General features: G+C 40.8%; 1 protein-coding gene across 1 annotated transcript in view; it reads left to right on the top strand.

Moving 5' to 3' along the window:
* The window catches only part of RNF43 (ring finger protein 43), a 1,798,873-nt gene that overhangs the window by 1,750,282 nt on the left and 22,578 nt on the right, over positions 1 to 26,013 (top strand). The window contains exon 7 of the mRNA XM_044054855.1: positions 5,094 to 5,196. Within this exon, the coding sequence (XP_043910790.1) occupies positions 5,094 to 5,196 (103 nt within the window). The remainder of the gene's footprint in view (positions 1 to 5,093; positions 5,197 to 26,013) is intronic.

The following is a 26,013-nucleotide window of genomic DNA, read 5'->3' as shown; positions in this document are numbered from 1 at the left end:
GGAAAACATACTTTGCAATGTGGTTTTGATTCATCAGAGGCCTCTTGCAGGGCTGCTCTTACTGGGTCTGTGCTCAGAAGGCATGCGTGGCTCAAGGAGCAATCTTTGCTTGATCATGTTAAAGCTAAATTGTTGGATGCTCCTTTAAATCAGGACCGCCTGTTTGGCAACAAGGCTGTGGAAGTTTTTAAAAAAGATGGAAGATAAAGCTAAATCTATGCAAACTGTTAAAGATTTTTTACAAGTTCAGCCTCCTAGATTTAGTAGGCACTGGCCCTCTAAGAATTGGTCCTTTCCAGCCCCTTCCAGGTCTTCTCATGCCAAACCCAGATAGAGCAAAAACCCCAGGTTTCAGTCCCAGGGGACACACAGAACTAAGCAGTGAGAGGGGCCTTCTCTTCCAAATCTGGGAATAATAAGACTCCCCCCTATGGTAAACTGTCTCAATTACCTCCTTTTAAAATTTCCAAGCACTTGTCAACTGACTGCCTCTTTGGGGGTAAAGATTGCTCTTCATGCAAAGAATTGGGAACTCATTGCCCAGGACAAATGGGTTTTAAATATAGTGTCCCAGGGATACAGATTTCACTTACACACGTTGCCAACACCAAGCGGGTGGCCGGACCTACCCCCAAATCAGTGGGCAGAGGCCCAAAAACAAGTACTTTCTCTCTTAAGCATGGGGGCTATTCATCTGGTACCAGAAGAGGAAAAGGGACAAGGTTTCTACTCGAGACTTTTCCTGGTACCCAGAAAAGACAATTCATGGCGTCCTATCCTGGACATGTCTGCTCTAAACACCTTTTTGGAGATTGCAAAATTCAAGATGCTGACTCTTCACCAATTACTTCCTATGCTAGGCAAAGATGCCTGGTTGGCAACACTAGATTAAAAAGTAGCATACCTGCACATCTCAGTCAGGGAATCTTGCAGAAGATACCTACGCTTCAAAGCAGGCTACACGCACTATCAGTTCTCTGCACTGCACTTTGGCTTATCTACTGCACCCAGGGTATTCACAAAGTGCCTAGCTCCAGTTATTGCATTTTTCAGGCAAAGAACTATTCAAATATACCCATACCTGGACGATTGTCTAATTCAGGCAGAAAGCCAGCACGTACTTTTGAATCATCTGGCCTTTGTACAAAGGGTCCTAACTTGTCTGGGATACACCATAAACGAAAAGAAATCACACCTGGTACCCTGTCAACAAATTATATTCCTGGGAGCAAGCTTGAATACAACTTCCCAGATGGCTTACCTCACGCCAGAGAAACAAATTAATTTGACACCCTACTTCAAACAAGTGGCCACAAAAACCCTGCTATCGGCAAGACAAATACAGCAAGCCTTGGGGTTCATGGCCTCCTGCATTCTTCTAATTCCATATGCAAGAATATGAGGAAGCTACAGTGGTATCTAAAAAACCTGTGGTGTCAACATTCTCAAGGCCTGGAAAGAATGATTCCTGTCATACCTTGCCTACGCCTAGAGTTCCTTTGGTGGGCAGAGGCCTGCCACCAAAACAAGGGACTACCTTTCACACCACCCCCTGCCGCCAAAACCCTAACAACAGACGCATCAGACTATGCATGGGGGGGCTCACCTGGCAGGGAAGTGCAGGGCAAATGGAACCCAAGTCAAATGCACCTGCATATCAATCAAAAAGAAATGTTAGCTGTACAGAATACTCTGACAGCCTTCAAGGACCACATTCTTCCAGGACAACTAATGGTAAAGACAGACAAACACCACTGTTATCTGGTACATAAACAAGCAGGGGGGTACACATTCTTACCCCTCTACAGACTAGCCATGGCATTGTGGAACACAGCCTTGAGCTACCAAGTGCACCTACAAACTCAATTCCTGCCAGGAAAATTAAATACACTGGCAGACGGACTAAGCAGAAACCTCATGGACCCACACAAGTGGAAACTGGAACCAAGGATTTTCAACATGTTGACAAGCAAATGGGGAAGCCCAGAAATAGACCTGTTTGTCTCTCCCCAGAACTACCAATTGGTCAAATTTTGCACAAGGACTCCCCACAAACAAGCCTGGAAGGTGGATGCTCTGTCCTTCAGCTGGAAAAACCTATCAGTCTATGCCTTCCCCCCTCTGCCTCTGCTCTCCAAAGTACTACTAAAAATCAAACAGGACAAACCAAGGATGATTTTGATTGCTCCAGACTGGCCGCACCAACACTGTACCCACTCCTGTGCAGTGTGTCATGGTTATCTCCATGGCACCTGCCTCAGACTCCTTCCCTGCTGTCTCAGCAGGAGAACCACATTCTGCACCCTCAGCTTCTAACACTGAACCTTGCAGTCTGGCTAATTACTTAATCTCTCCTTTACCATCCCTCAGCAAACCTGTGATAGATATCATTTTTAGAGGCAAGGAGGCCTAGTACTAGAAAATCTTATGCTGAAAAATGGAAATGATTCTGTGCCTGGAACCAATCTCAAGGGATGAGCACAGCAGCGCCCAGTTTACCTCAGATTTTACAGTACTTAGCTGAGATGCTTCACAAGGGCCTGTCTTTTTCCTCTATTAAAATCCACGCCTCAGCCATTTCAGCTCATTATAACACAGAACCGCCCGTCTTCTCTCATCCACTGCTCAAGCAGTTCCTCAGAGGGGCCAAAAATCTGAGACCACCCAGGAGAGCTCCAACCCCAGCCTGGGACCTTAACTTTGTCTTGGAGAAACTCACTCTACCTCCTTTCGAGCCAGATGCTACTGCAGACTTAAAATTTCTTTCTTGGAAAACAGCTTTCCTTTTAGCAATCACTTCAGCTAGAAGGTTATCTGAATTACAGGCCCTTATGGCAGTGGAGCCTTTCATCATCTTTCATGCGGACAGGGTGCCCCTCAGAACCAATCCATCCTTCATGCCCAAGGTGGTATCCAGTGTGGCTCTTAATCAGTCCATTCATTTGCATACCTTCTTTCCCAATCCACATAATAAAGTGGAACGGATACTGCATTCCTTAGATGTGCACAGACAACTTAGATTCTACTTGGACAGGACTAAACCTCAAAGGAAATCTGAACAACTGCTGGTGGCATTTGCTGCAGGGGCAGAGGGGAAGGCTATTTCAAAGCAAACCATTTCTAAATGGATAAGCCATTGCATTCATTTCTGCTTAAGCACCATGGAAAACCTATCCCCCAGGGGATCAGACCTCACTCCACCAGGGCTGCATCTACCTCTACAGCCTTTCTCAGAGGTGTCCCTACCAGGGACATCCTAGAAGCTGCTACCTGGAGTTCTGTACATACTTTCACCAAGCATTATCATTTGCCAATTTTCTCTAAATCCAGAGCTGGCTTTGCCACTGCAGTTTTGCAGGGCCTTATAGCTGGCCCTAATGCTATCTAAATTCCTCCTCCCAACCATAGCTTTGGGAATCTACCCAAATGTAATGACTGCAACAGTGAAACACAAAGAACATAGTACAGTTGTGTACACTTACCATAAATGTAGATGTTCGAGTGTATTCACTGATGCAGTCCTGGTTACCCTCTCTCCAACCCCTAACTTCTTTTGGCTATACCTCTACTTTCCTTTACTATGCTTAAAAGACTTTTTGGTGTATTTGCTTTTTTGTTGGAGGTGTATCTTTGTGCTTTTATATTTAATTGCTTCCCATTAGGGGGGGCACCTCACATCTGGGGCAAGAAAAACTGATGTAATAGCGTTGGCTGCATGTTTTATACCTCTGATGACCTGACGTCATGGAAGAAGGGACAACAACCGACGCACGACCCAATATTTTGTTAATCAGGCCGACTTGAGGGCTACCTGTAAGCAGATAACCCAAATGTAATGACTGCAGCAGTGAATAGACTAGAACATCTACATTTATGGTAAGTGTACACAACTGTACTTTTCGTCTCATGGTGTAAACAATCTTTTCAACTGAAGTATGATTTTAAATGCAATTAAACAAAATTAAAATGTTACGTTGGCAAGGTAAAGTAATTTTCCAGTTGTTATTGATGACATTTCTTATAGTATGACTGCCACAAGAAATTGGTAATAAAAAGGACCTAGAATGTTGGTCAGACCTCACATTCCCCTTAAAACAGTAACCGTGTTTTAAGATCAGTTTATAATCAGTATGCCTTTTTAGGAACACTTCTTGTGCTATAACACTCAAAAGTTCATCAGAGTAGCCCCTTTCTAAAAATAAATCTTAAGTGACTCTCCCTCAAAAAACACATCATCACTTATAAGTCTATTCAACCTTATAAAGTGTCCTTTAAGTACGTTTATCTTCTGGCAAGTCACCCGGTGTGAATGATGGTTTAAACATCAAATGTTTTTTAAAAAAACAGAAGAATTTAATTATAACTTATTTAAGTAGTTGTTTTGTTGGATATGTTTAAAACATAGATTTAAATTTATTGAACATAACTAGTTATATGATTAGTTGTGTGATCTGTTGGTGTGTGTATTTAAGTATTGTGAGAACTATGGCTCTGTTTGATGAAGTTCTTATGAGTTCCATTAAACAAACAAAAGCCCTGAAACAGTGTTTGTTTTTACTTGGATACTTCTTTCCCTTGCCGACTTAACATTTTATGTTTGTTTGGCCTTGTTTACGTTACTTTTCCAGTTTTTGGTCTTAAATGTAATTAGGTACAAAAATTAAGGTTGCATTTAATGATGGTGCGTAAGAGAAGAGATGAAAAAATGCTATATTTGTATATCATTCTGAGACTGCCTGAAGTCATTTCACTAGTGGACTTCAGTTTTGTCTGTTATACAAAGCTTTTTTTTTTAGTTTTTAAGAGGTAAAATAAGAAAACTTGAGGAAATGGTGAGGAGCTGAAGCTTTTCCCCAGTGACTTTGTTAATTTCCCTTGCATATAATTTATAAATGCTTCCTTTGTTTATCTCTGAACAAACCATGAGAACCTGCTGGATTCCACTGTTCTAACAAAATGTAGGTAAATAATATAAAAGTCATTAATATTGTTGTAAAGCTCTGTAACTTTAGGACAGTAACAGCATGCATCATTTCTGAGTTAAAAAAAAGAAGCAGCATACATATATGCATTTTTTTATTTTTATTTTTCAGGACCTGCGGATTATCTCGTGTCTCCATGAGTTTCACAAACAGTGTGTTGACCCATGGCTTATTCTACATCGGACCTGCCCACTTTGCATGTACAACATCATGGGTAAGGATTTTGAAACTGCTGTCACTGAAAATTTCACAGATAATCATACACATTTAAATGTGATTAACCAGTGAACTTAATTCACTCCATAGACTATGAAACAAGCTGCATTTAATACCTTAAGAAGCGTCTTCCGAGATTCTTTCAGGCATAACTAGGATGACAACTGTGCTAAATATAAATACTTATGAAGTAAACTTCTGGGCTTCTACAGTGCCTTTAGCAGTGAACTTGGTAACAAGTCCTTGAATTCATGCATTGTGTGACGCGTAGATGACCTCCATTTGAAGGGTAAGCACTGAAGAAGACTGGATTAGAAAATCCTGAAACCAAAACAAAGGCTGAAATAGCAGACTGGAATAGAAAACCTTGAAATTAAAGAGTGAAATTACTTTTTTTTTGAAATACTACCTTGGGAGTTGAGAAGCCTTAGTGCAAAATGGAAACCTAACTTGAACGGTTTCAATATTGCACTGAACCTTTCTGATTCATAAACAGCTGAGGTTTTTCCCTCACGGTTACTCGGTGTAAAGAGTGGTTTTGTAGGCAAAGCTGTGTGCTTATGTCTTACAGACAGTGCTGTACCATGAAAATGTTTGTGGGTTTAGAATTACTGGGCTGAGAAGCACTTGACTGAGTAAAATTTTAATCTAGGAGGAAAACTTAAATACCATAAAAAGACAGTGATCACCTATTCAGTCCTATGGGAATACTCAGTGCAAGTACGTACAGCGGAGCTATGGGGTGAGGGTATGTGGACAATGCATGCACGTGTCTGTAGAGGTAGATGTTCTTCGTGTTTCACTGTTGCAGTCATCACATTTGGGTTATCTGCCTGCAGGTAGCCCTCAGTTGGCCTGAATACCAGAGTCTTGGGATTTCTACGTTGGATGCTGTTGCTTCTTCCATGACGTCAGGTTGTCAGGGGTATAAAACATGCAGCTGACACCAATACATCAGCTTTTCTTGCCGTGCAGTGTCCAAAGCAGAAGCAGTTCGCAAGTGTCGGTCGGCCATCTCCTGAAATTTTCATTTTTCGAATTTCAGACCTGAAGTCTTCTAAAGGATAAGTACCCCATTGGGAATCCTTTTTTCTTGCTCAAACCGATGTCAGAAAAAGTTAACAATTGTCTTGCCTGTGAAAAGTAAATACCTCACAGAGATTTTCATTCTTACTGCGTCATCTGTTTAGGCCCAGACCACGACGTTCCTCGCTGTCGGTTTGGGCTTTAACGCCTGAACTATTCGTCATCAGGCTACCTTTGTTGCTAAATTCTTTCGCTCTCTTTCTCCGTATTCTGAAATGGCTTTGATAAACCATCTAACTACCGATCCGCCAAAAAAACGTAAGGATAAAGAGATAGACCGCATAGGCCGGTATTCAGTGAGGTGCCTTCTCAGCCCCCTGATACCCACTTCTACAGATTCGCAGCCCTCTACTGAGACCCATTTGGAGTCCAGTATGCCGCAAGAGGCTTCTTCGACTATGGAACCTGCAGATGTTTCTACCTTGGATGGGTCTGGAGCTGCTGTGCAGGGTGTATTCAAGCCTTCCGATTTTCTTATTAAACCAACTTCATTTCAAGCCAAAAATTCCGAATTTCTCAGGCCCAGAGTTCGCACTACACCTAGGAAACCGACAACCAAAGCGCATTCTCAGGCCCACATGCCTCAGAAAAATGCTTAGAATGGCTGAAGATCTTATTACTTTAATTAGGGGAAGCCAGCCTTCCCCCTCAAAAAGACCAAGAACTGATTTACCTTCTAATTCTTCAGATTATGCATCCATTGACTCTGATCCTTCTGATTACAAGGACATACCCTTATTTACCTTTGATTATTCTGATGCAGAGGATTCCATTCCATCTGCTTCCCCCCAGAAGATTTTTTCTGTGGTGAATCCCTGCATACCCTTAGAAAACATTTCTGCTGCTAGGAGTGCCAGGACTACTCATAGTCCAAAAAGAGACTCAGAATTTTTAAACTTGCCTCAGCACTGGCCTCTAGCTATACCTCCTGTTCTGGAAATGGTAGCTGATGTCTTCTTGGAATCCAGCATTACCCCTGATACTTTGCCCCCAGCTCCCAGGAAACCTGACTCTCACAAATCTCTCTTTAAAAATCCTACTGCGGATCCAGAGACCATTTCCCAGGGACCTAAATGCATTAAGGCTACAACAGCCAAAAACCCTACCCCTTCAGACAGGGACTTTAGGGCTTTAGACAGATGGGGTAAGAAGGTATACACCTCTGCTACTCTTGCCTTTAGGGCTTTAAATTGCCAGTTTCATATGTTAAAGTATCAGCAACATATTATGGAACTAATTAAACAGAAAATGATGTTGATTCGTGATTGTGCAGAACATAAGGATTTACAAGAGTTAATGCAGTCTGCTAACCAAGTTGGAAAACATACTTTGCAGTGTGGTTTTGATGCCTTAGAAGCATGTTTGGCTTAAGGAACAAACTTTGCCACACCATGTCAAAGCAAAATTACTAGATGCACCATTAAACCAAGAACGTCTGTTTGGCAATAAAGCAGAAGAAAGTCCTCAAAAGGATGGAGGAAAAAGCTAAATCTGTGCAAACTGTTAAAGATTTCCCACAGGTACAGCCACCTAGATTCAGTAGGCATTGACCTTTAAAAAACTGGTCTTTTCCAGTCCCTCCCAGACCTTATCAGTCCAAGCCCAGGGGCAGCAGACCACCAAGACTACAGTCTCCGGGTATGCACAGATCTAAGCAATGGAGTGCTCTCACCTCTAAAACAGGGAGTAGTAAGCCGCCATCCTATGGTAAAATCTCACAATATAGTTTCATAGTTTAGTACTAGGCTATCTGCCCTGAGGCATTTGCAAGCCTAGCCCTAGAAATGTGGCTTTCGCCACACCATGTAGTGGTACTAAGGTGTATAGTAGTGACACATTGAAGACCCCCTTACTTATTAAAATGAGTTTACTGTGCCTCTGTTAAGTAGCGATACAGGGGTGACCCCCGGGGTAAACCTACGATCTCCCATCCACTCGTCAAGATTTCTCTTGAAGAGAGTCAGTGAGGGCTCTGCCTAACATGGACTGGGATTTTGTTCCAGAGTATGGGAAGCCTCTGAGTTATGAATCTGTCCCTCCAGCATGTTCTATTCATGTTTGTACTGAGGTTTAAATCTTTGGCTCTCGTGGTTCTTATGGATTTTGATTTTTTGAGGTGGAGCATATCCATCAATTCCTGGTTGGACATGGCCTTGTATGTCAGGCACAGATCACCTCTGAGCAGGCGGTATGCTACTGATTAGAGCTGGAGTTTCTTTAGCCTGGCAGCATATGACATATGTTGGAAACCCTTGATCCTCTTGGTGAGGTACTTCTGGGGTCTCTCCAGCTGTTGTAAGTGCCGGGTGAGGTACATACCAAATGGGGCATTGTACTCAATCATGGGCCTGATAAGGGAGGAGTACAGGGGCACGATGACCTCCTTTGATCTGGATGTGAACCCCTTCATGATAAGGTGGGCAAGGTAGAAAGTCTTTCTAACCACTTTGGCAACATGGGTGTCAAATGAGAGGTCACTATCAACTTGGATCCCCAGGTCTCTGATTACTTTTTCGGTACTCAGTAGGTTACTGTCTATGTGATAATTTGTGGGTATTTTGTTTTTCCCAAAGGGGATGACTATACATTTCTTGGCATTCAGTTTAAGGCCGTGATTCCGGCACCAGTTGTCCGTTTCGGTGAGGCCTTTCTGTAGGATGTATGTATCAGCTGGTGTATCGACTATGGCGCCTAGTTTGCAGTCATCTGCGAACTTTGTCAGCCACAACCTTCCCATGTTTGCTTTCACATCTGAGAAGTAAATGCCGAACAAGAGGGGTCCCAGGACAGAGCCCTGTGGGACACCACTTGTGACTGGCTTTGAGTCTGACATGGCTCCCGCAATCTTGACTTTATGGGTTCTGTTCTTTAGCCAGTTTGCAACCCATCTTGTGACATATGGATTTACTTTTAAGCTGTTTAGCTTTTCTATGATCCCCGAGTGGGGTATTGTGTCGAAGGCTGTAGCCAAGTCCAGGTAGGCTGTATGGACTGCCTTGCCCTCATCAATGGCTCTAGTGACTGTTTCGAAAAAGTCAACCAGGTTCAAAAGGCAGGATCTGCCTTTACAAAGCCGAACTGGGTGGGATCAAGTGTCTGTAGGTCCCCAATGTCGTTGTTTATGAGTTCCATAATAATTCTTTCCATAGCTTTGCAAACCAGGCTGGTCAAGCTTATGGGGCGGTAGTTCCCAGGGTCTGTAGTGGAGCCTCCCTTGTGGAGTGGTACCATTGTTGCTGTACACCAGTGTTCAGGTACATATCCTGTAGTAAGGCTAAGGTTAAATAACATTTTTATATGCGGGTTTAGCTCCTCTTGGAGTTAACGTATCACGCAGCCGGGATACCATCAGGTCCCATAGATGCTGTGTTTTTTGCTTTGTTGAGGGCGGTTCTCACCTGGACATCAGAGATGACAGGGAGGTTACATTCAGCTGGGATGAGTATTTCTTCTTTTGGAGGTGAGGGAGGGGAGAAATTTGCACTGAACCTGTCTGCCAGAATGTTGGCAATATCTGTGGGTTCGGTACATTTTTTGTCGTTGTGTACTAACTCTGAGCATATCTCAGTGTTTCCACCCAGGTTTCTAACATAACTGAAGAATGCCTTGTGGTTATCTTTAGTGTCCTTGGCGATTTTTCTCTCAAAGTTGGCCTTGGATATTTTTATGAGAGAACGTAGCTTTCTACTAGTGCTGATCAGAGATGCCTTCCCTTTATGGGATTTTGCTCTGTCTTGCAGTAGCTTCTTTCTTTTGTTATACAATTTGTTTATGGCTGGGGTCCACCAGACAGGACGCTTTCCTTTGGTGGAGAGGGTCTTGGTTTTATTTGGGATTGCACGATCCATGCATTCTTGGAGATGTCCGTAGAAAGCATTTGTGTAGGATTCAGCATTGTGGGATGTGGTTTCCATTGGCCCTGAGGGCTTAAATGATACCATCTCAGTCTTGAGAAGTGTAAAGTCGGCTTTTGAGAAGTTTCTCACTGTAGTCTTTTGTGTTGGGGGTGGAGGTGGTAAATGTATATCCAGGGTGATTAGTTTGTGGTCAGATCTCACCAGTGAGGGCAATACTTCTGGTGTGGAGCATTTTGTCCCCATGTTTGTGATGATCAGGTCTAGTATATTATCCCCCCTTGTGGGAGAGGTGACTAGCTGTTCCATTGCATTTGAGTTTATGAATTCCAGGAACCTTTGGGCTAGGGTGTTAGGGCTAGAATAGTGCACCCAGTCTATGTTAGGGTAGTTGAAGTCTCCCAATATGATGGTATTTGGTGAGACATTCATATCTTCCAATGTATTCAGGAAGGCTGAGTGGGGTTCTTGAGATTGGGAGGGTGGTCTGTAACATGCAACCAGTTGTATAGCAGTTTTGCCTACGGTTAGCTGCACCTAGATGGTCTCCGATGCTTCATGAGTTGCCACTAACCTAGAGGTGTGGGTATCCTTGATGAATATGGACACTCCCCCTCCCTTTGTGGTTCGGCCCGGGTTTTGGGGCCGAAAAGCATGATACGAGGTAAAGCCTGGTAGCGCTGGGGTGCTCTCAGGAGCCTTGAGCCAGGTCTCGGTTACAGCGCAGACATCGATGTTCTCCATACTGAGGAGTGCTTCGAGAGCCTGCATCTTGATATTTAGACTTCTGGCGTTGAGCAGCATTACCCTTAATTTTTTTCCATTTTTACTTATCCTTAACTCTTCCAAACCTCGCTCAAGTACTTGCACCTTTAGGAGGAAAACTTGCCCTGCATGCAAAAAACTGGGAGTACATTACCCAGGACAGATGGGTCTTAAACATTGTTTTCCACGGATACAGATTCCACTTCCACTCTCTGCCATCCCCAAGCGGATGGCCAGACCTCCCCCCCAAACCAGTGGGCAGAGGCACAAAAGCAAGTATTTTCTCTTCTCAATATCAAGGCTATTCAGCCTGTCCTAGCAGAGCAAAGGGGACAAGGTTTTTATTCCAGACTGTTTCTGGTACACAGAAAAGAAAACCCTTGCACCCTATCCTGGATCTGTCTATTCTCAACACCTTTCTGGTGGTTCCAAAATTCAAAATGCTTACTCTCCAACAGCTGCTTCCTATGCTAACCAAGGACTCCTGGCTAGCCTCCCTAGACCTAAAAGAAGCTTATCTGCACACCCCCATAAGCGAATCGTGCAGGCTGCATGCACTTCCCTTTGTCTTATCTAGTGCGCTCAGGGTATTCACAAGATGCCTAGCACCAGCCATTACATATTGCAGGCAAAGAAGAATTCAAATGTACCCATACTTGGACGATTGCCTGATTCAGGCGGACAGTCATGAATTGCTACTACAGCACCTGACGTTTGTAAACAGACTTCTAACTTCACTGGGGTACACCATCAACGAAAATAAATCACATCTGGTACCCAGCCAACAGATTGTATTCCTGGGAGCAAGCTTAAACAGAACTTCCCAGATGGCATTCCTCACTCCAGAAAAACAAATGTATTTGACAAACTACTTCAATCTACTGGCCACCAAAACCTAGCTATCTGCAAGAAAAATACTGCAAGCCCTAGGGTTCATGGCCTCTTGCATTCTACTAATTCCATATGCAAGACTGCATATGAGGAAAACTTCAATGGTACTGAAAAAGTCTCTGGTGTCAACATTCGCAGGACCTGGAAGCAATGATTCATATCATGCCTTGTCTTTGGTGGACAGAGGCCTGCTACCACAACAAGGGACTTCCCTTCACACAACCCCCTACAGCCCAGACCCTAACAACAGACACATCAGATTATGCATGGGGAGCTCACATGGCAGGACAATGCATTCAAAGCAAATGGAGCCTAAAGCAAATGCACCTGCATATTAATCAAAAAGAAATGTTAGCTGTACAGAATGCTCTGACAGCCTTCAAAGGCCTTACTCTTCCAGGACAACTGTTGATAAAGACAGTCAACACCACAGTTATGTGGTACATAAACAAGCAGGGGGGAAACCATTCCTACCCACTCTGCAGATTAGCCATGACTCTGTGGAACACAGCCTTGAGCAACCAAGTGCGCCTGTTAGCTCAATTCTTGCCAGGCAAACTAAATTCACTGGTAGACGACTTAACCAGAAATCTAATGGACCCAGACAAGGAGAGGAAACTGGAACCCAGCATATGCAAGCTTCTGAGGCACAGGTGGGGGGCACCAGAGGTGGACCTCTTTGCTTCTCCTCAGAACTATCAGTTGAGCAAGTATTGCTCCAGAACTCCCTACAGTCAAGCATGGAAAGTGGATGCCCTGTCCTTTACTTGGGAAGACCTCTCAATTTGTGCCTTTTCCCCTCTGCCCCTCCTCTTGAAGGTTCTACTAAAGATCAAACGGGACAAGCCAAGGACAATCCTGATTGCACCAGACTAGCCATGCCAGCACTGGTACCCTCTTTTGCTCAGTTTGACAGTAGTGCCACCTGCCTCAGACCCCTTCCCTGCTGTCCCAGCAGGAGGGCCAGATTTCACATCCTCAGCTACAGACCCTGAACCTAGCAGCCTGGCTCATTCCCTGAACTCATCACCAGCAGTCCTCAGTAAACAGGTGCTGGATGTCATCCTTGACGCAAGGAGGCCTAGTACTAGAAAATCCTATTCAGAAAAGTGGAAAAGATACTGTTCTTGAAGCCAGTCTCAAGGAATGGACGCAACTATGCCCAGCTTACCTCATATATTAGATTACTTAACAGAAATGCTCCCGAAAGGCCTATCCTTCTCTTCAATTAAGATTCATGCCTCTGCCATTTCAGCTTATTATAGTGTTGAGCCACCCCTCTTCTCTCATCCTCTGGTCAAACAGTTCCTGAGAGGAGCCAAAAATTTAAGACCCCCAGGAGAGCTCCCACCCCATCCTGGGACCTTAATGTTGTATTAGAAAAGCTCACGCTTCCCCCCTTTGAATCTGCTGCTACAGCAGAGTTAAAATTCCTCTCATGGAAAACAGCTTTACTTGTAGCCATCACTTCAGCAAGAAGAGTGTCTGAATTGCAGGCCCTGAAGGCCATGGAACCCTTCATTATCTTCCATGTGTACAGGGTTTCCCTCAGGACTAACCCATCATTTGTGCCCAAGGTGGTATCTAGTGTGGCTTTAAACCAATCCATTCATTTGCCAACTTTTTTCCCTAATCCTCAGAATAAAGGGGAAAGGATCCTGCGCTACCTGGACATACACAGGCAGCTTAGATTCTATCTGGACAGGACTAGGCCTTTCAGGAAAACTGACCAGCTGCTAGTCAGTTTGCTGCAGGGACAGAGGGCAAGGCCATTTCAAAGCAAACCATTTCTAAATGGATAGCACACTGCATCCATTTCTGCTAAAAACACCATGGGAAACCTACCCCACAGGGGATCAGAACACATTCCACTAGGGCTACATCTGCCTCTAACAGCCTTTCTCAGGGGAGTCCCTACCAGGGACTTCCGGGAAGCTGCAACCTGGAGCTCTGTACATACTTTCACCAAGCATTACCACTTACTTATCTTTTCTAAATCCAGAGCTGGATTTGCCACAGCAGTCTTACAGGGCCTGCTTGCCAGCCCTAATGCTTCTTGACTGTCTCCACCCATCCTCAGCTTTGGGAATCAACCCAAATGTGATGACTGCAACAGTGAAACACAAAGTACAGTTGTGTACACTTGCCATAAATGCAGATGTTCGAGTGTATTCACTGTTGCAGTCCTGGTTACCTTCCCTCCAGCCCCCTGACTTCTCTTTACTTCTACCTATCCTTTTTGTTTGCCATACCTTATATTATTGGTATTTGCTTTTTGCTGGGGGTGTTCCACACCATGTAATTGCTTCCTATTTAGGGGCCTCCTGACATCTGGGGCAAGTTTAACTGATGTAATGGCATCGGCTGCATGTTTTATACCCCTGACGACCTGACTTCATGGAAGAAGCGATAGCATCTGACGCAGAAATCCCAAGACTCTGGTATTCAGGCTGACTGAGGGCTACCTGCAGGCAGATAACCCAAATGTGATGACTGCAACAGTGAATACACTAGAACATCTGCATTTATGGTAAGTGTACACAACTGTACTGAATGAGGCTAAATGAGTGTGCTTGGCTGTCTGGGTGGTTGCACTACTGGAATTAGGTAGGGGATGCCGAGTCCGTGTTTTGTATTGTAGCATATATGCAGGAGTTACAGGTAAGTGCTTTCTAAGCAAAAGCAAGTGTGGAAGGGGTCTTGTTTGTAGATGTGAGTTGGTGGGTGCCTGTGCAAGTGTTTCTAAATGAGTGTGTGTGTGTGTGTGTGTGTGTGTGTGTGTGTGTGTGTGTGTGTGTGTGTGTATCTCTCACTGTATCTGCTGCATGCGTTTGCTACCTTAGTGCATGCACTGCTAGAGAGAAATCTGACATGGCAAGATCGGGGGGGTGCAGTGTTTGATTCAGAGACATGGTAATAAGCCACTAGTCTTCCTCATTGCGGCTGTACCGTGTGTCTAAATTGGAATTTCTCTCTGTTGCAGTAATTGACCAATTTGATTTGGGCAACTAGATCAGGCTGAGAAAAATTCTCTGAATCCCCAGGACTATATTATATTCATAAAAACTATCCTGCTAGTGTCATGGATCGCCTTGAAATGGGAATTCCCCCCCCCCCCCCCACACACACACACACACACACATACACATGCACATTTAATGTAGTATACCAACTCTGGCATACAGTATGTTATAGCAGAGGGCATATTTTATTGATGGCAAGCACAAAAGTGCATTTTTTTTTTAAATCTTTGGGATTCATTCACCTGTATTGCTATCTTTGAAAGTCATTTGGCTTGATTTGCATGTACCTTCCGTAATTGTTGCAGAATTGTAGCAGTATAGATTAGATGCTTTGTGTATAGAACATTCACATTCTTTCAGTTAGCACTCAGAAATTCCATTCCTGTGATCCAAGATTATTCTTCATGGAGGACATTTGCATCAGTGTAACAAATGGACTTCTGTTTGCTTGGATAAATTCTCCAAGCAGTGGCTGGTTCATTTCTTCAAAGTGTTATGAGTCTCATGTTGGTGCTTCTGTGGCATTACAGGACACATGGCCCATATAAAACTAAATTTAACATGTCACCTGCAGCTTTTTCCTTCTTTATGACGTGATTAGTTGCTTGAGTATATTTGTGAGAAGTTTGTTGACTCATTTGGCTACTTGTTATTTAAAAAGCGCACACATTTTTTTCATAATAAGTATTAGTTTTGTGAAGTTATGATTGTTTATTTAATGATATGACCAATTAACTATACAAATACTTTGTGTCTCTATCAAAAGTCTTTCATTTACATTGTATACTTTATTGTGGATTTTTGTATACTGATGTTAATTGTGAATGCTGTGGTATGTTTGATAAAGAAAAATCAAATTATTCCAAAAAGGAGGAGACAACATTAAAAGAAAAAGAGACTAAAAAAGCCTTCAAAGGGATTAGGAAATATATTAAAATGTGGAAGGTACTGAAGGACTTCTGAAAATTACAGAAACAATTTAAGAACCTTAAAAAGAAATTTGAAAATGAGACATCAAAGGAAAAATAAAAGTCTGAAAGCTTTCCTATGCTTTACTCTTCAGAATCTTCCAGAACAATGGTAACAAAAATGAGTATGATAAGACGTGTAATCATAGCCAAACTGTTAAATGCCTGAGAAATGAGTGTAAGGAGATTCATCTTGAGAGCAAAGCTTGAGATGTGAATTTCTCGATATCCACTTCGAGGACTTTTAGCAACCAGTTATGATTAGATTCCCAGTCATATTAATTTATGGTACACGGGGAGGTTTAGCTGTCCTAGGGGAGGAGGGATTTTGCTTACTCCCTACCAACAACAAAAAAATAAATAAATAAAATAACAAGAGTTGTAAGCACAAGGTATGTAGCAACTTTTGAAGCTGTTAGTTGAATAGTGAAGCATCATCATTGCTGACTGTCTTTTATTCGAGCGTTTATATTTTTTTTATTTCTGCAATGCATAAACATTAAAAGCATATCTTCAGATTTCCATTTTCCAGTGCGCAACAGACAGAAGATCACAGCACGAAATGTATGCTTGCATGAAAACACTTTTTTTTTATAAACAAAAACATCTTTATTAAATTTTCATGTATGACATAGGCAATCTTACAGTCTTGTAAATGAAGATAAACCATAATGCCACAGTCACATTTGCAAATGTTACCTTACAAACCGTGCCAACACAACTGTAGCTGCAAACATTAGACATCACTTTTAATATATCCAGTCATTGTCAGTCAGCCATTACATAGCCCATTCATATCCTGCCTTCTTTTAAACCTCATTCCTCCTCTGCATGTATTTATCCCACATTTCCCATTTTTTGCTATGTAATTTGCTACTACCCTCTTCCAGAGATCCCAGTTCCAGTTGTTTACCTCTGTTACTGTATTCGTTATTTCTAGTAAAGTTGGTTTAGACTTTGATTTCCATTTTCTAGTAATTGCTTTTTTTTGGCAGCCATAATAATTAGATTCAGCAAGGCCTTACTATGTCTAGGCAATTCCGAGTCTGTATCACAGCTCAAAAAAAATAATTTCCCTAGTTATTCCAATTTGCTCACCTAGCAGCTACGACAGTGCAGACTGCATGGAATCTTTAAAGTCTGCCAACTCATTACATGCCAAGAAAATATGTTCCCAGTTACCTATTTCTTCCTCATTACACCTCTAACATTTGCCATCTACATGAGGAAAAATTCTTTGGAGCCTGCTTGGGGTATAAAATTACATATGTAAACACTTCCTGGCAAAGATCCTAAATCTTCTAGATTTTGTTGCATATTTGGGAGATATACATATATTCCCCCATTGTTTCTTTGTAAATTGCTTACCCACTCTCTCTTCTCCAATCCTACCTAAACTCCTCTGATTGATTCTTATAGTTATCATGCAATATTTTATATGCTGTACTAATTATTCCTTTCTTAATGGCAATTTCTGTTCTAGATTCTACTAAAAATTCTACCAGTGCTGGTCTTTCGTTTAGGACCCCCGTATTTCTCTTTCTCTGCCTATACTCTGATATCAAAGCTTGATATGGAATCTAATCACTAACCTGCAGTCCAAATACATTCTTGGTATGTTCATTTCTATTACCTTTCCCTCTGTAGTTATTTGCTCCCAGTACCTTGGTTCCCTTGCCAATTTTCTCCAATGTATTCCCGCCCCCTTTAGCCTATTGTCTGTATCCCTAATTGCAGTCATCCCTATCAGCAGAATCTCCTTTCTCCATTCCCATATTGGCATAGTTCTTAGAATACCTACTGCTACTTTCATATTTTGTGCGATGATTATTCTCCTTAAAGGTCTTCATCCAAAATCCCAGTCTCTCCGTTACTGGAGCTTCCCCATTCCATCATCATCATCTCTTTTCACTTTGAATTATAGTCTTCTGCTTGTGCTATGCAGATAAGCCTTAACTGTGTTGCTCTGAAATACACCTTCCATTCGGGTAATCCCAGTCTGCCCTGTTTTCCGGGAAGAATAAGCTTGTCCCACTTTACTCTGGGAGTCTTCCCCTCCCATATAAAATTCTTCAGCTCTCTATTAATTACAGCCCACAACTTCTCCTGTGGTTGATAAAAAATATGCCTGACCTGTGTATAGAACTAATGGGACTAAAAACATTTTAACTGCTTGTATCTTACTATCAATATCCATGTAACAGATTTTCCATTTCCTCAGTTTTTGTATTATCTTTTGTTTAGTTTCTTCCCACATACCCTTAGCTGCTATCATTTTTAATCCATACTCCTAATTACTTCATTTTCTCATGTGTCCTCATAACTCTGGATATTGCTGAACCAATTCCTATGTGGGTACATAGTTTACCGCTATGGCTTTTGTTTTAGCTTTGTTAATTTTGTATCCTGAAAAGTTTTGAAACTATCTCAGTATGTGCCACAGCACTGTAATATCCCTTTCTGGTTTTGTCAGGTATAAAATAATGCCATCTGCAAATAGAGCTAGCTTTTCTTGATTACCATACCAATTATATCCTTAATTTCTGAGTCCCTTATTTTTTTTGCCAGTGGCTCTAAATATAATGCAAATAACAAAGGGGAATGAGGACACCCCTGCCTGGTGGTTCTTCACAACAGAGATTGTCAGAGAGCACCCCACCTACTTTAATTTTCACCTCCGATGCCTCATATGTTCACCTAATCAGCCTTATAATTTTTTTCAGGAAATGCAAATCTTTGCATTGCTCTGCTCATGAAGTCCTAGCTTACTCTATCAAATGCTTTCTTTTCATCAAGACCCACCAACAACAGTGATATTTTGTTACATTCTGATTCCTTCTGGATCATCACTGTTCTGTTAATGTTGTGCACCCTCCACAAAACCACATTAATCATTATCTATCAATTTTGGCATCACTTTTGCCATTCTTTTAGCCATTATAGATATAAACACTTTATAATCGTGATTTAGTATCGAAAAGGGCCTGTATGAAGCTGGATCTGATGGGTCTTTACCCTTTCTAGATACTACAGCTTCTACCGCTTTCTTCCAGGATGTTGGTCTTCTCCTCCTCTTAAAATACTGTTAAACAAAACCTTCCAGATATTTATCAGTTTTTCCCTTCCTAGCTTCCAAACTTCCACAGGAATGCCATCTATTCCAGGAGGCCTTCCTGTAGATTGATTATATATCACCATTTTTATCGCATCTCCTCCTATCTTAACTGTTAATAACTGAGCCTCCTATACCTCTAATCCTTGGCATATGAAGACTGCTGGTGTTATGAATTAAAACAGATGAAGCAAAAAAACTATGTGGCAGGATTAGGTGTGCTGACAGCTTTTAAAGTTGATTGTTTTAGTTGTTTCTGGGATGCCATTACTATTGCAGGGTGAGGTTCTCCTAGTTATAACAATGAGGTTCATATTGTTGCAAGTATTTTATACTGAGGTACTTGTATGAGCTTTGCTATAACAGTTTTTTTTTCCATTTCTGAAAAATGGCCAGAGCATTCCATGCATTTTACAGCCTTTCACAACGTGTGGGAGAAAATAATCAGCAGCCCTTGTGACTAGGGATAATAACTAAAGTTAGGGCAAACAGACCAACAGTAAGGTGAACTCTCACTGTTAAAACCAAATGCAAATCCAAGAAAAAATCCAGTACAGGTTTTTAGCTAACAGCTGCATTAATGCCTGGATATATATCTGCTTGAAGCCTTACAATCCATTCATATTCATGTAGTTCCAACTGAGTATTTAAATATCCACCTCTCACATTTTTATAAACATTGATCACCGTAAACTGGAATTCATGTTCCATACCTCTTTCTTCTATGTGTTTGACAAGTGCATTAGTATTAACTTTTCTTCTTATTTCAGATTTGTGCTGTATTATACAATCGTTTAACTTTCGTATGGATTTCTCAACATACAGTGCAGGACATTTTATACAGGAAGCTAAGTGTACTAAATTTGATATGTTACAGGTTGCAGAAGATTTGAAGATATACTTCTCTTTTGTTGTAGAGTGTTCAGATTCATTATTTTCCATTATGTCTTTACAACATACACAGTTAAAGCATGGAAAAGTTCCTTTTTTTGAATTTATTTACTACTTTTTTCATACCTTTATAGCATAAACACTTTTTCAAGTTCAAACTAGTTTTGTAAATAAAACTACAGATAGAGTAGGACAGTTACGTTATATTACTAGTTATAATAGAAGAACTAATGGCGTAAAAGAAATTATTTTAAAGAACTGAGACATATTGGCTGTTGCACCAGAGATTAAGCAAATTATAGGTGGAAGACCTAGTTTTACTTACAGAACTAGTTTGAAAAAACTCCAGCTTTACTCCGTAGCATATTGCCTACTCCAAGTTGATCTCTGCCTAACATATAAAGGTATGTCAAACCCAGAGCTGTTGGACATGCTACACCTAAAGAAATCCCAATCCCTCCAAGCTACATGCTCTAGGGACCTAAACCTTGTCACCACAATAAACAGGACACTCTGGAGGGATAGATTCCTGTCCCAGAGACTTCCTATACTCTGGAACAAGCTACCCATCTATGTCAAGCAAAGTTCTTCATTAGCACTCTTCAAGAAAAATCTTGATGAGTGGATGGGAAATAGGAAATACGCCCTGGGGATCACTTCTATGTCTCTGCTGGACAGTGGCACAGGAAAATAACTTTCTTGGGTGGCGTAAGCTATGGAACCTTGCTGGCTAGGCTTACGTAGGCCCTTGGGTCGATAGCCTAGTACCTACCTATGAACATGAAAAAGCATTTGCTATAAAGATATAAGCATAGTAGTAAATTAATACAAAAAAGGAACTTTTCCATGCTTTAACTGTGTATGTCTTAAAGACATAATGGAAAATAATGAATATGAACACCCTACAACAAAAGAGAAGTAAGTATACCTTCAAATAATCTGCAACCTGTAACACGTCAAATATTGTATACTTAGCTACCTTTATAAAATGCCCTGCATTCTATGTTGGGAAATCCATACGAAGGTTAAACGATTGTATAATAAAGTACAAATCTGAAATAAGAAGAGACGTTAATACTAATGCACTTGCCAAATACACAGAAGAAAGAGATATGGAACATGAATTTCAGTTTACAGTGATCATTGTTTATAAAAATGTGAGAGGTGGACATTTAAATAATTTGGAACTACATGAATATGAATGGATTGTAAGGCTTCAAGCAGATGTATATCCAGGTATCAATGTAGCTGTTAGCTTAAAACTCACACTAAAAAAGAAACAAATGGTTTTAAAGTGAGAAAACATATGTATATAGAATGTGTATATCATTATATGTATTGTTTAATATGTTTTTAATCTTTTAAATGTTTTATAGATTTATGTACATTTTTGATTATAGGAATGTTTGAATTATTTCTTGGAGAATGTTTAATTGAATCATTGGTGCTGTATCATGTGATTTATTTTAATTTGTATAAATGAGCAGCTGATTTAATGGCTTGTATTACACACTGAAGAAGGGCAGGAGCTTGAAAGCTTTGTGATTTTATGATTCCTGGTGCCATTAAAGTTTTTCATCTGCTGAGCGTTTCCTTTTACTGGATTTTTTCTTGGGTAATAACTAAAGTCCTCAACACTTAAGGTTACTGAAAAACCTTCAGCAGTAAAGGAAACTCTTACATTTAGAGTGTTTCTCTCTCAGAAAGGGAGTCTTGTTATGGAGAAGGGGAAGACTTGTAGGAAAATAGAAAGAAATCAGGATATAAACATGAGACTGAGCATTCCTGACTTCAGCTCCTGCACTGTTGTCAGTCTGTCATCCATTTGGTAATAAACAGGTCCAATCAAACAATGAAAATAAAATGTAGGCTAAACAAAAACCAAAAAGTAGCTCTCTAGTCTCCTTGAAGAATGAAAGACTTGATCTGAAATTTGCTTGGTTACCAAAACTGAGGGAAGGCATACTACAAATAAATTCAAAGAACAAAACAAGAATATAACTTACAAAAAAATATATTCACTGGTTCTAAAATGCATTCTGTAATGTTTTAAAACAGTCCAGAAGCTTAAAAAATGTCCCCTTAACATAATAGAAAAAGTAATTATAACATAAAATAAATAGCACTCGTTCTTTAAATCCTGGAATTATTCTGGAATCATTCCGTGTTGTTTCACCACAGGGTCAAGGATCGCCTGTTAAACATGTACATATTTTATTTAAAATAAGTGTTTAACAGCAGGATATGGTTATGAAATATGGTATCCCAAGCCACAATGGTCCCCTATAGTCAAAGGATGCATCACTTCAGACCATGATTGTAACTTAGTAAGCCTAACATTCATGCTGTGCAAAGTGATTAAGAAGTAATAATGGAATAAATGCAAAGAGATGCTTGGGACTCCAGCTTTTCAGTATTATGGTGGTATTAGTGGCAAATTGTATATGTTAAATCTAATGTCATTTTTGAGGAGGTTAGTGTAGCCATGTAAGTGAGAATGCCTGACAAAGTCAGCACCATAAAAAAAAAAATAACAGACCACCCACAAATGTTATGAGACCTAGTGCCAAAGGTGGAGGGTCTTATGACCCCTAGAAGGTTTTTTTTTCTCCTTATAATACCTCCCCAGGACATTTTTGTGCTTGACAAACAGTTGGCTTTTTTTTAATACAGTCTCTTTCTTCATTTATATAAAGTGGAGTAATTCACATATTGTACACTTGAAGATAGCTAGAATAATGAGTATGTCTGTCTGATTGCAAATCTGTATGATTGTGTGCCTGTGTCTTTCTGTGTATATGTGTTTGTTTATGTAAGTATGTCAAAATAATTTCATAAAGAATCACCTTGGCATTGTAGTACTTGTATGAATGGACTGTTGGACATTCTGCTTTGCATTTTATTAGACAGAACAGAATCTGGCAGCATAGCAGTATGTTGTGGTGAAATGCTCTATCTGTAGCTCTCCACATGGAACAGTGGAGAAATCTCATGCACATGGATTTTATGCAAGTATTGCTTGGTGATGCTGAAAGTGCCAAGTAATGTTTGAAATGCCTCAGTTTGAAACATTTGTCAAAATAGCCATCCAACTGCAGCAATTTGCCATAGTTTACTGGCAGGATTCTGGCGTCCATAAGAAATTTTACAACAATATTATTTTCCTTTGCAAGGAGTCCAAGGAGTCTGTTTTAACAGCCTCATGTTCTAACATTTGACAAGTGATGTTTAAGGATTTATGAAGGCTGTTTTGCTAAATCTGTTTTATACCTTTAAAAAAGGGGATCTTTGAAGTAGGGTATACTTATTTAAATTCTAATGAGCTTATCTTAAGTGATTACCATGTGATATGGTACTGAGAGGTTCCAGAGAATTAAATTTGCAGTGCAGAACTTGTGGAGTTTAGATCATGTTATTTATTAAACCTTCTGACGTAACGAGTGCTATTCACTCTTTAAGAGTTTTATTTACTATAATTGTTAGGAGATTTGTAATTATTTGTGGGAATAAGATTTCACTGCATTGATGAACTGTGTAAAAATTCATTTGGTTTGCCCTTTCCTTGAGGTACTGCGGTCTTGGAGTTGATTATATAAGTAAAGGGGGCACAAGGTGCAAAGTACCATAAATGGAGATTTGGGAGTTTTTTTCTCCAACAGAAAGGCAAAGCATACATACCCTTTTGCACAAAAGTTGAATGTAATAAATGGTAACCATTCCCATGGTAGATATCGTAGATCCATAAACAGAGCATTTTGTTTTTTATGTCCTAGGGTTAGAATATGAAGCATTTTTGTTCCACAGAAGATTTTAATTGTACTTTGCAGAATTGGCTTCTATGCCACATACAGACATTTTGACTTTTTCAAGATTTTATTTTTTTTCCCCAATGTGCTTTTTGCCCCTCTGCTTGCTGATCTTCAAGCTTCCCCACTAAGAAGACTGCCTGTTTGTTCTCCCCAAACTACGGGCTTATCCTGGTATAGTACAGGGGTGAGAGACATCCAAAAGGACTGTCATACAGTCAGCCATAAAGGGTACTTGAGACCTTGCTGGAATCCCAGCAGTGAGTACATTTGTGTGGGCCTGATCTCAGCCTCCAGGAAGGGAGGTGAGTTACCTGCATCACTAGAGATCCACATCATCTTTCCCTGCAATTGCAAGCTACCATACACTTGATAATGAGGATTACCGTCAGGAGAAGCCTTGGTGTGCCAAAAGCCCATCCCCAAGACGTGTCACAGCACCACACCTGTTTCATGGGGACTGTAGCTGTATTTATCCTTCTCTGCCCTACCCTTCTCTCCATGATTAGCATGCATATCCTCCCCTACCATCTGTGTTTAGCACAAGAGCAGTTAAACTGAAGTCACCTAAGAATTTATCTCTCTATGCCGTCAGAACTACCTTTGCTTCTGAAGTAGCACCGTAAAAGTATTACATATTTTGCAGCAAAGGTGCTGAAAATCAAAGAAAGACAGGGAGACACATTTTCTTAACCTAATACAACCAGATAATTCAGTTTGTAAAACTTTTATCAAACTTGCTGTGTAGTAATTTCTTTTAATCATGTTATGAACAAAAGTATATTTGCTGCTTATGTGTAGTTCAGATAGCTTTTTGTAATACAGAGTGAGATTTATTTCCTATAATTACCTTCTCTGACAATCTTAAACTATCCATTGTTTTCATTTCTGCTAGCCCATCATGAATTGCCTGGGACACAAGTATTGTAACCTACAAGTGTTGAATGCCAGCAATTGCTCTAGAAAAGACAGCATTTTGTCAGTTTTCAATACTTTCACACAAAACTGGCATCAAAGTCATTTCTTCATAGTATGCCATGAGTGAAATAATGGTTACTTTTTCAGATCTAGAATAAACAATTTTTTTTTTAATTGTTAAAGGGAAAATTGTATTTTCTATGCTTTAAGTTGGTAGTAATACAGATGTGAAAATCAGTGGTGACTTTTATATAGCATTAGACACTTATTACAAAGAAAGAAATTATGGTATTGATACTAGCTAGTGCCCGAGCCAAGTGTCACTATTTTACGTACTTATATGCATGCATACATACATACGTACACATTTTTTTTTATTTTTGTACAGTACCCCTTCTGGGCCATTAAGCCTTCCTCCTAGCATGCTCAGTTGTCCTGTTCTTTCCTCCTTCTTGAGGACTTTACTTCAGGTTAATTTCTTTAAAGCATGTATGGTAATAAGGGAGCAGTGCCATCATCCTGAAGTAGACCTGGATTTTTCTTAGCCCTAGTGCCCTCCATCAGAGTATTGATGCAACTGTTCTCCCGACTACTCAGGCAGTGAGGAGTGGCTTGAGACTATGTACCATCCTTGACTCCTGGAGCAGCCAAACTTTACAAGCTTCATTCCCTTTGTGCACTGGCCTTTGCCAATACTTAACAAGGAACAGTCCCATATGCTCCTGCCTCACCTGGATAGGCACACTGATCCTTTCTGCATTTTCCCTCAGGTGCATAATCTGCTAATCAAACTCGGGTCACCTGGGCCATAGTCAAGGCTATATCCCTGTATACCACTGGTGAGGCACTGTTGTATTGTATTGCAGTGAAAACCATTCTTAACATGCACATAAATTAAGCATTGCAGATTTTTCAAATTTACTGATTGTTGCTGTGGTTCCTTGTCTGTTCATGTAGCATGTCTTCATTTACAGATATTGGCCAGAATTCTGTTTTGATTCCTGGCAGTTGACAACTGCCTCCCACCCCCCCAAAAAAACTTGGTTCAATTTGGTATATGAAGTAATATCACTGCAGAGAATGTTAGCTTCCATTGTCTTGTCCTTCACTGCTTCATTCCTTCTTGTTTTGTTGACTATCTTTTGTTAATCCCTTTTGTTTCTGTATACTTGTAATGCCAGTTAGAATTTGATAAAGGCAAACATTTACTCCCTTTAGTCTCTCCCCAGCACTCTATCAAACCATCCATTTCACCTGTCTCTCCCCAGCACTCTATCAAACCATCCATTTCACCTGTCAAGGCAAAAGCCTCATGACTCTTTCTTTACCCTGTCTGGGTGAGAGACCTGTGACACATTTGTTCCCTTACTGAGATGAAAACCTATAAACTTATGTGGTTCTCCTTCAGGGTGAGAGTTAAGCACTGTCACAGACTGCCATTCACATGGAGGGTGCATGTTCCTCCCGGCCTGACTCCCTTCCTGTGTTGGCTATGACTTTT

This window comes from Protopterus annectens, chromosome 13.part0 (genome assembly GCF_019279795.1).
Source record: "Protopterus annectens isolate FY-2018-M chromosome 13.part0, PAN1.0, whole genome shotgun sequence".
Lineage (NCBI taxonomy): Eukaryota > Metazoa > Chordata > Ceratodontiformes > Protopteridae > Protopterus > Protopterus annectens.
This window is presented reverse-complemented; position numbering and strand designations above follow the sequence as displayed.